The sequence below is a fragment of the Apis florea genome, unplaced genomic scaffold (genome assembly GCF_048593485.1).
Source record: "Apis florea isolate Af1SG1 unplaced genomic scaffold, ASM4859348v1 contig_2492_pilon, whole genome shotgun sequence".
NCBI lineage: Eukaryota > Metazoa > Arthropoda > Insecta > Hymenoptera > Apidae > Apis > Apis florea.
Genome location: NW_028256593.1, coordinates 5,346,643 through 5,357,896, shown reverse-complemented (window position 1 = coordinate 5,357,896; position 11,254 = coordinate 5,346,643). Strand labels below are relative to the sequence as shown.

The 11,254-nt window shown below is 21.9% G+C and overlaps 1 protein-coding gene and 1 long non-coding RNA gene across 4 annotated transcripts; one reads left to right on the top strand and one right to left on the bottom strand.

Moving 5' to 3' along the window:
• On the top strand, positions 1-2,374 carry nopo (TRAF interacting protein no poles). 3 transcript variants are annotated; one of them, XM_012485993.2, is made up of 7 exons: positions 1-443; positions 591-965; positions 1,033-1,134; positions 1,204-1,326; positions 1,401-1,644; positions 1,719-1,868; positions 1,960-2,374. In XM_012485993.2, the coding sequence occupies exons 1-7, from the start codon at positions 331-333 to the stop codon at positions 2,116-2,118; spliced, it is 1,266 nt and encodes a 421-aa protein (XP_012341447.2). In that variant the 5' UTR covers positions 1-330; the 3' UTR covers positions 2,119-2,374. The 3 variants fall into 3 exon arrangements, with proteins under 3 accessions (XP_012341447.2, XP_086762487.1, XP_086762486.1); XM_086906361.1 differs by having other exon boundaries at positions 1,947-2,374; XM_086906360.1 differs by having other exon boundaries at positions 2,040-2,264.
• A 6,411-nt stretch (positions 2,375-8,785) lies between these two features.
• On the bottom strand, positions 8,786-10,687 carry LOC116414297 (uncharacterized). Its single transcript, XR_004224784.2, has 3 exons — positions 10,548-10,687; positions 10,345-10,464; positions 8,786-10,114 (listed from the first exon to the last, which is right to left on the bottom strand). It is a non-coding gene; the product is annotated as an uncharacterized LOC116414297 (long non-coding RNA).
• Positions 10,688-11,254: the final 567 nt, after the last annotated feature.

Genomic DNA, 11,254 nt, shown 5'->3' with positions numbered 1-11,254 from the left:
AATCATGTGATATTTATTTTTCAGGCATTTCCAATGTTTTAAGTAATTGAACGATATATAGATGGCATTATATATAACGGTTAGTTTGAAATGCTTAATTTTGAATTTTTATATATTAATATCTATAGTTAAAGAAATTTATATCGAATTTATTTCAAATTAAGTCAACATATTTAATTTAATAAATGATAATTACATTATGACAAAGTTTGGTTAAGATACATAACAATATTCATTCCAAACTGGTGACAATTTTTAATTGATAGAGTACACACGTTTATTTATAAATATTTACATTTAAATATTAATTATATTGGTATTATATATAAAATGAATATTATCTGTGTAATATGTAGTGATTTATTAGTACCTTCTGATGATGTTTTTTATACACCGTGTGGACATATTTTTCATTTTGCTTGTGTAACTCAATGGTTAGAAAGGTAAGAATCTAATAAATAAAATTTAATTTAAATTTTCATGAATGAATAAGATTTTTATTTACAATTAATAACAAATACTTAGGTCTTCTATATCTAAAAAAATATTCAATTATTATAAATTTATTATTATAAATTCTTTTTATGCAGATCCAAAACTTGTCCACATTGTAGAGAAAGGACTACACTTAATAAGATTCATAGAATATATTTTAATTTTGCCAATAGTGATGCTATTAGTGAAGATACGTATTCTTTACAAGATAAAATTGATAAATTAAATTTTCAACTTATGTTAAAAGAGAAAGATGTTAAACATTATACAGAAAAGATTGAAACATTAGAAAAACAAAAAAAAGGATTAAAACAAGAAGTAGGAAAAACAGAAAAAGAAATAAAAGAGAAAACCAGCACTATTTATGCTCTCAAAGAACAAATTAAATATTTTAAAGAGCAAAATTTAGAAATAGAAAAAATAAAAAAAGAAATGGATCAGTTACAAAAAAATGTTGAAAATTATAAAAAGTATGTGCAAATGTATAGTATTTCATTGTATCTAAATATTATTTAATAAATATATTTTTTGTTTAAGTATAAAAATCTTACTTGAAGCTTCAATAGAAGATGTAGATGAGATGATATCAAGAACAAATGATCCTAGTACATTGATTACATATATATCTGTGATGAAAAGGTAATTGAATATGATTTATATTTTACATATTTTAAAAAAATATTTCCTTATTTTATATTTAAAATTTAGACAAATGACAATTAGTTTAAATAAAAGAAGAGAATTAAGGAGTAATCTAAGAAGTTTACAACAAGAACTTACTAAAGTCTCAATGGAACGAAATTCCTTATCTCAGGAACATAGCAAGAGAATGTATGTAAACTTTTTATTAATATTAAAAAAATTAATTTGATTAAAGAATTGGATTTATTATATGTTATTTATAGGAAACTCGAAGAAGATATAATGATTTGTGAAACTGAAAAAATTTGTTTACAAAATAAGCTTGCTAAAATGGAAGAAGAAATATCTTTAATGAAAAAATCAATAAATTCTAATTCAAAAACAGAAGATATATTAATTAATAATTCAAATAATGATATTAAACAAGATAAAATTGAAGATATAAATAATAAAACAAAAAGTAAAGAAAAAGATGTAAATTCAAAAGAGGAAAATCAGTCTATTACAGTAAAAATAATTTATTGTAATTTATTATACGTTCAAGTTGTTTTTATTATTCATATATATAATTTTTTTTCCAGAAAATTGAAATAGATTCCCCATATCTTCCAGTAAAATCAAGAGGAGTATTTACTTTAAAACAGCATACATTTCAGAAAAATAGTACAATAAAATTAAATTCTTCAATTCTTACAAAAAAACCAAGAATTCAAGAAACATACACTAAAAATGTAAGAATATATATAATAATTTTAAAAATAGTATATATTAGCAATATACGTATATTTTTTTTTTTTTTACTTATTAAGATTATCAATTTAGGAAAATATAGAAATTAATAATATTGTGTATAATGGTTTGGGAGGACATTCAAAAATTGAACAATTTCCTCATCCTTCTAGAAGCAAAACAAAGAAAATAATAGATACTGGAAGTAAAGCTAAAAAATTAAAAATTGATTCAACTTATATTATTGATTAACAATAACATATTAATAATTTATAATATATATATTAATAAAACTTATGTAAATAGTATTTAAAAAGAATAAAAGAAGAGTTATATAGATTATAATATATTTCAAGTAAGTTGTTAAAAAATTATGAGCTATAAAAAAATATATAAAATATTATTACTATATATTTTTTAAATTAAAACATTTAATGTATAAACTTATATAATATTTTTATTACTGATGTAAATAAATTAAAAGAAATATATAATATGTTCAAAATTTGAACTTGACTTATAAAATTTCAATAAATAATTAATAAATTCTTATAAATAAATAGTACCTATAAGAAAAATCTTAAATATAAAACAAAAATTTATACATAAGATAATAATTTATTAATTTATTTATATTGTCATTTTTTGATTGTGCGAGACATCTCTTCGTAAACAAGATAGAATAAGAATTGACGATTGGCGCTATCTTTTGAATATTTTAAGAAGATAATTTTTTAAAGAAATGTCTCGAAAAATGGCATTGATAGTCAATTCTTATTCTTTCTCTCTATTTTTTTTTTATAGTTTGTTCTCCTTATTAATATATGTTTCATTTATGGCACTGATTTCACAATTTTCATTCTATATTTATTTTTCTTCTAATTATTTATCTATATTTAACTATATTTATGAGTTCGAAAAATAGTATTAATTTTTAATTATATTGTAATATTATAAAAAAAAAGAAATGAAACTATTAATATTTTGTTAAAAAATTTGTATAAAAGACATGTATCTTCCATAAAAGAATTTCGATGTATATTAAACATTAATATTTAATATTTACGAGATCGATATCATTAATTTAAAAAATTTTTTTAAAAATATTTTTTATTTAAAAAAAATAAAAATAAGAAAAATGAAAAAAAGTTAATGAAAATATTCTTGTAAAAAATTTACTTGTAATCTATCAATAAATAGTAAAAATAACTAAATGAAATCATATAAAATTGAGATAAATCTGATGATAAATATTTCTTAATTTTTAAAAAAAAAAAAATCATTTTTCAAAGACTGCTATTAATAAAATATTTATAATATACTTAAATTCTAAATATTAAATTCTAATATATATATATTTAAATTTATAATATTTTGAAAAGTTTTTAATAAAATATTTTGTAATAAATTCTTTTAAATGTTTATAAAATATTTTGAAAATAGATTTCACGTTTTTTAAAACGTAATTTTTCGAATATACTGGTTAATTCAACATTTTTTTGAATTTTTATTGTTAATTTATGTAATTAAATAATCATTTTATATATAATAATAATAATAATTGTGATAATTAATATATATTTTTACAAAATTAAATTAAAATTAAATTTGTTATTATATAATAGTTTTTGATTTATAATCATGTTAAAACGTTTTAACTATAACTTTATGCAAAAAATAGTTATAAAAATAAATATAATTTATAGATTTTTAGATTTTTATTTTTAATTCATGTATCTAATAACCATTGTAATGATAATATAAATATAATAATTGATTCAATCTTCGTTGGTAACATGATTTATATTTATATCTATATTTATGATCATATTTATATTATATTTTGAAATTTTATATAAATAGAATAATAATTTAAATAATAATTTTATAGAACATTTTATTTTATAATTATAACAATATTGAATATTAATTTAGAAATTATATTATATAAATAAATACTAATATAATTATATTACTAAATATATTATTAAATATATATTTTTTATGTTCCTAATGTTTAAGTTATAGTTTAAATTTCATTTTTGATCTAATTTCTACATTTCTGTAAATTTAGAAAGTAAGTTAATCGATTATGCCAAAAGTATTTTATCATTCGTAGATAACTAATGGTACAACAGTTAATTATATTTGAAAAGAAGTTGATGATACTAAAAAAAGTTTTATCAAAAAATAAAAATTAAAGGATTTCATTCGCATTATTAATAAAAACAAGTTGTTAAAATATATTAAATTATTACATAATATTAAATGATATTATATTTATATTAATTATTGCATTTATAAATAATTGCATTTATAATTAAAAATATTACATTAAAATTAATTACATTACATATTATGTGGAAATATTTTTTTGGATTGCAAATTCTAAACATATTTAATATCTAGCTGTTCCTAGAAGAAATTTACCATGCTATAACATATAAAAGATAATATAAAAGATTATAAAAATATAATAAATTTTTGTATATAATATATACTTACATCAGATATCTTTCTATTCATATGAACTTTGACAACTATTAAAATAATAATGGGACAAAATTAAATTTATAAGATTTTTTATATAAATTTACAATACCAAAACATGTTTTGAAAAATGAATTGAATTCATAATATAATTTTTTATATGCAATTATTTATATATTATATAAATATAATAAAATTTGATGATTCATTTGTATGTAACATTTTTTTTTAAAAACTAAAAAAGTTATACCACTTTTCTTTTGCCATCAATTCAGTTTCCAATATTTCATGCTGTTCCTGATTTGGGATGCATTTGTGCGACTGTAATTTATATACAATAATAATATATCGATTTGTAATTATCGCATCACCTGTTGGAATAAGTACTGCATGAATATAAATGTTATTTTTTATAGACTTCATGTATAGACTATGATGTGTTTACACGATTTTTTTATGTCTTTATTAATACTGTATTTTCATTTTGTTTGTTTATATAAATTTAAAAAAATTAATGGTTAAATAATATAAGATATTAATATTAAATAATATATTTACTAACTTTTAAATTTTATTATTTTCTCAAATTCTTGATTATAACAAATGTAAAAAGAAATAAATGCAATTAATAATTACTAATCAATAAAAATACAATTATATTTTGAACAATAAAAAAGATAAATATATGTAAAAAAAATTGGTTTTTTAATATAAAAAAAATAATATTAACAAGAAATTAATAAAAAAATTCTTTTCTGAAAATTAAAGACAAAAATTTATAAATTTATTATAAAAATTATTATTTATTTAAAAAGAATTGTTCTATTAATTACGAAACCAGAAAACACGTTTCGTTTTGTACAATTAATTTACACGTAATGCTAACGTCCTGCGCAGTTCAGACATTCTTTTTCAAAGTATCCATTCCCTCTTAATTACTATTCTTAATTACTATTTTATAAAGTTTCAGCACAGTTCATCTTAGTAATTCTTGTGATTGTTCTCGTGATATTCCTTGTATGCTTCGTATCTTTTATAAGTATTCTTTGAGTGAGATGAACGTTTTCTTACCTCTTATCACAATTCACATGATTTCAATAGTGAAATACAATGTTTATTTCAAAGTATTCTATTGTTTTGCAAAAAATTCGAAAATTAACGACACAATTAAAGATAACAATAATTAAATGTGAGTGATGTTAAATCTCTCTCAATTAACAAGGAATAGAATTATATAAAATAATTGTATATATCATTCAATTTAATATAATTAGAATTTTATTTGAGAATAAAAGAAAAAAAAGAATATTAATATTCTGATTTGAAAAAAATAAAATAATAATTATAAATAAATTTTTTAATGACAATGCAATGACATATCGATATGACATATAATATATAATAATAAACAAAATATAAAAAATATAGTTATCTAAATATAAATCAAAGTGTACAAATAATTAATGTTTTCTAGATAAATGTTTTATATATTTTTTTTTCGTATACATATAATTAATTTTACACTTTTATATAATTATATCGAAAGAAATTTTTTATAGATTAATTTTAAATATATACTTTCGTGAAACAATTTTTTTCATTGATTGAATTCAATACATGAAAAAAATAAATTCAAAAATTAAATTCTATGCTTTTTATCTTTTTGATATTTTTCTCTATAAGACTCACAAAAGTATCAAAGTTATGATTGATATGAGCCGGTACGAATTAAAAATGGAAATAGCAGGTTGATTTCACGTGACAGAGATTAAGTGCGCAGCATATGCCCGTTAATCGGTCAAAAGAAAATCTGTTGGTAAAAAGGAAAGAAGGAAAAGAAAAGGTCGATGTCGAATGTGGAACGATCAAGTGAATACTACTTACTAAGGACCAATGTCCCATACGTATGAATGGGCAAACCTGAACACGGAGACTCATGCGCGCGCTTCGAAAATCAAAATCAATGTGGGTCCTCCCCTTAGAACTCCATACCGACCTTGCTCCGATTGCCCACGCCCTTAGTGTGCCTCGTACTTCCGTCGCGGACGCATCCCTCGTGCAATCATCGTCGTCTTTGCGTCCTCCTCTCTCCCTCACTCTACTCCTCTCTCTCTCTCTCTCTCTCTCTCTCTCTCTGCCTCACTTATATTCTCTCTCTCTCTTTCTCATTCCTTCTCTCTCTCTGTCTCTGTCTCTCTTTCTCTCTCTCTCTCTCCATTACCCCCACTTGGTTGCTCATTCTGTCTCTTTCTCTCTTTTTCCTCCCCACTCTCTATCTTTCTCTCTTGCTCTGGCTTTCTCTCTCTCTCGCTCTCTCGCTCTTGCTCTTTCTCTATCTTTCTCATTTATTCGCTCACTTACTCTTTCTCACGCATCTACACGTACGCGGGTACATTATATAACATACACGCGGTCTGTCCTCTCTTGATCTGTGTGCCTGCTTGTTGTGTTGTCTATCTCCCTCGGGTTTAGGTTCGGGCTCGAGTGAATCAAAATAACGAAGAGAATGTGCCGTTGATGATCGGTGGAAAAAAAGGGTGGTGGTACTTGCTAAATATCATCGGATCCTTTGGTGCTCTCGATAATCGGTCCGAAATATAGTTTTGTGTATCGATGCACGCAAGATTTCTCGTACAGATCGTCCCGCCTTTCTACACCGATGCTGGATATCAGTGATTTAAATTATGTGTGAATTCGACGTAAGGAAACGCAATCGCTTTGTGGATTTTTTCGGTCTCGCCCTCGAGTTTATTGTGTCAGTGAAATTTTTTTTCGATGTTTTCCATTTGATTGACACGATGTAACCTATATCGACGAATTCTTATTATATCACAGTTTTTCCTTCTTTTGATTTTTATAAATATTGCACGATTGCTCGAGCTTTCGTTGCGATGTTTTTCTTAAAAAGTGGTCGTTCTCAGTCGATAAACAATTCGTTCAGTTTTTATCGATCGAGATATTAAATTTTTTTTACATTTCACCGTAGTTTTTTCATTTCTCCTCAAATTCAATTTCATTTTGTAACAAATTATTTTTGGTATTACCCAACTCTTCAAGATACAATCAAAAATTCGTCAATTCCTTTTTTTTATTTTCGTCTACACTCAAATTAAATTGTGTTTTTTTCCAACCTGTGTCATCGGGCTTCTTACCACGCCTAACGGTTCTTCATCAAAATTCTAACATCGAAACCAGTGGATATTCTATATTTTAACATTTTTTGTTCTGTTGATTAATTGATAAAAAACTTTTAAATATTAAATAAAACATAATATAATGAACAGAAAGAAAGGACAAAATCAAAGGTGTATTCTATAATTAAGAAGTTAATGAATTTTGTCCAAGTGGCTAACTGTTATGTGTGAACACGCTAAAGAAGGTAAAAAGTGTTCGACAAATTGTTGTAATGACTGTATTTTGTTGATGGTGTTATTAATATTTATATAGTTTATGATGTAATTCGTTGAATGATAAATGTAGGGTTAAAATATTTAAGTCTTTTTATTTATTTTAATATTAGCTAAACTGTTTTTATTAAGTTTGACATAGTAATTATTAGGGGTTAATATTTTTGTTGTTGATATTTTCATCGCCATTAGTATCATTGATGGCGCCACTCTCTCTATTGGTATTATTCTTAATAATATTTCATAATATTTTTCTTAAATTATCTTCTTGTTCAATTTTTCAATTACAGTGATATTATTTTCTTAAAATTTATATTAATAAATAAATTATATCTATTCGTTGATTCAACTGACATTTTAATATTTCAATTAATATTTAACTTCGCATATATTTATAAATTGTATATTTCTAATTCGTATTAATTTTTTTTTAATAAAATATATATATTATATATCTATATTGAATAATATACAATTTTTGCATTTACCATGTCATCTTTATTATAAACTTTATATTATTTTCTATTTCTTTTTAAAGATATTAAAAGATTTTTTTGTAACGCACATATTAATATTCCCTTTTTACTGTCTTTTTTTGTTATTCTTATTGTTTTCTAGATCTATTGCTTCCATCCATCACAGCTGTACAGCTTTAAATCGAATTTTTATATATATCGACATGTTTTCTAAATTTTTTATTTCATTTATGGAAATTTATTATTATATTTATTAATAAATATAATCATTAATATTTATAGCGAATATAATTATCAATAACTTATGAATTTAATTTATAAAAATATTTTATATATTTATGAAATAATATCTTGTGTATTTATAAACTTTTGTGTAATTATTTTTTTTTGTATAAATTATAAATTTTTATAAGTAATTAATTTATTTTTTAACATTTATATTTTAGTGCGATGATATTTATTAATCGTGTATATTATTATAATAAAAATAGAATTATTTTTAATGTCACGTAATTAATTTGTTTTCAATAAAATCAATTATCTACTTTTTATTCTATTTTTATTTTTATTGTATACTTACATATAATCACATGAATTTTTATAATTAATATTTTTATACACCTTCACATTGTAGTGTATAAATTTTACATAATCAATATTGTTTATTCAATATTTGAACATCAATTATTCCAAATTTTTAAATAAATTTATTTTTTTGCAAATAAATTTTGAACAAATATCAAAATCATTAACTAATAAAAAAATATGTACAAATACATCATATACATAGCCAAAAGTTTGGTATCACTTATTTATAAATAAAAAACAATAGTAATATAATATAAAGAAGTCTATAATAAATTTAACAAAGAAAGAAAATTATATTATTATGTTTTCTTTTATAAACCATAAATAACAAGTGTGATTCCAAATTTTTGAACAATAATTTATGTTAAAATTATTACTTATATAAATTACTGCAAACAGGAAACTTAAATAACACGTGTACTTGTTGAAAATTTTGATCAAAAATGCGTCGATACAATAAAAAAATACTATAAATGTATCTTGTGTTTATTTGCATTTTTAAATTTATCGACGATAAATTTAAAAACGATATCGTTTAGAAGCATTAATATTTCTAATTCCTAATATTCCTATAAATTTGCTTCTTTTATTTTTTTTACTCTTGATTTTTATTTCATCATATCTTTCAAACTCAGCTTTCTCTTTATGGAAATAATTATTTTGAGATTGCATGTATTCTATGATATTTTTACATATAATAGTTATATATAAATTTCTATATATGAAAATGTTAGATCCGTGTTATTGATTTTATGATACAAAATGTAATCTTAAAAAACGTATATACACAATGTTAATTGGAAAATTAATATTTAGATATTCTCTTTTTATGGTCATTTGTTGATTTATAGTTTTTCCAAATTTTAAGACAAATACAATAATGGTAATTTAACTATTACAGAATATATATACTAGTCGTTCATAAGTAGATAAAAATAGAATAAGAAATACTATTAAAATTATTTATCAATTATGTATCAAGCTGTAAAAAAATTCATATGATTATATATATCATTTTTTATATAAAATATACAAAATATACAGAATATATAGAATATAAAGAAAAAGATATAGAAATATACAGAAAAAATATAAAATATATAAAATATATAGATTACATAAAATTCACTATAAAAGCAGATCTTTCCATATATATAATTCTCTTTTTTACTGGAGAAGATTGATGATAAGATTGAGAACAAATGAACATAAAACTAAAAGTAATAATTCGTAATGAAGAACGTTATTATCTCAGCTAAAATATCGTAAAACTTTGATAATTGAAATCTGGAACAAAAAAAAAAAAAAAAGAATTATTCAAGTGTTTAAAGAATCCGTAATTCAAACTACGAGTTTCCTGAAGTTTTCCTGAGTTCTAGATTTAGTATTTGTCCTTTTAGTCTTCAACGAAATGGAAAAGATGATATTTTTAGATGTCAAATTTTATTTTTCTAATTCATTTTAATTCATCATTTTTTCATACTACGCTACATTATTAAATAAGAAAAGTAACTTACCTATTTAATTGTTACTTTATGTAATAATTTTACATTCGAATTGCTAATCATTGCTTTCTACAGTAATTAATTTACTTCGAATATTTCTCATTATAATTCTTATCGAATGCTTTTTCGGTGCTAAACAGACAAAGTAAAAAGTCTTCGCTTTTCAAACTTCTTTAACACGAGTTCATTAATTCGATATTCGTTTAAATACTTACAAGCTTCTTTCAAACATTGTAAAATTCTTCGAGAAAAAATTTATTAATCATAACTGTGATTCAAATTTAAAAATTTCCAATCAAGATTAAAGGATTAATCGTGTTCCTCGAATTGAAATAGCTTTATCGAATTTTTATTTAATTTTTGTTTAGACATTGAACGAGGCACCAGCATGTATTAATCATGGGTTATTTAAAAAGTTCGTAAACAAATGAATAAAATTCAATGTATTACATATACGATAATACGAGTGGATTAGGAAAAGATTAATCTTTTGCTTCATCGATTAAAAAAAATTAAATAAAGCGTCACACAATCTCCAAGTATTTTCTTTTCCAAGTAGAACCTCGTTTATCGGGAACAGCCAATGTTGAAACGTTTTCTAATATTACGATAGCATGTTCCTTATAAAAGTACCCTGTAAATATAATATTTTGTTTATTTCTTGTCTGAAAATATTTGAAAATCGAGATTAAACTATGCATTTACTTATGTTTCGACCAAATCTTAGAATTTTCACAGTTACAACAGAGAGATTTCATTACTTATCATTTTATCGAAGTGATCTTTAGTTATCTTGTTGTTATATTGTGTACTGTATTGTGTAATAAAAATTTTTACGCATCAAAAGTGGATACATTTATTAGCATCCTCGATGTAATTCAAAATAAATAATTCAAAACATAGAAAAATATTTAACATTTCG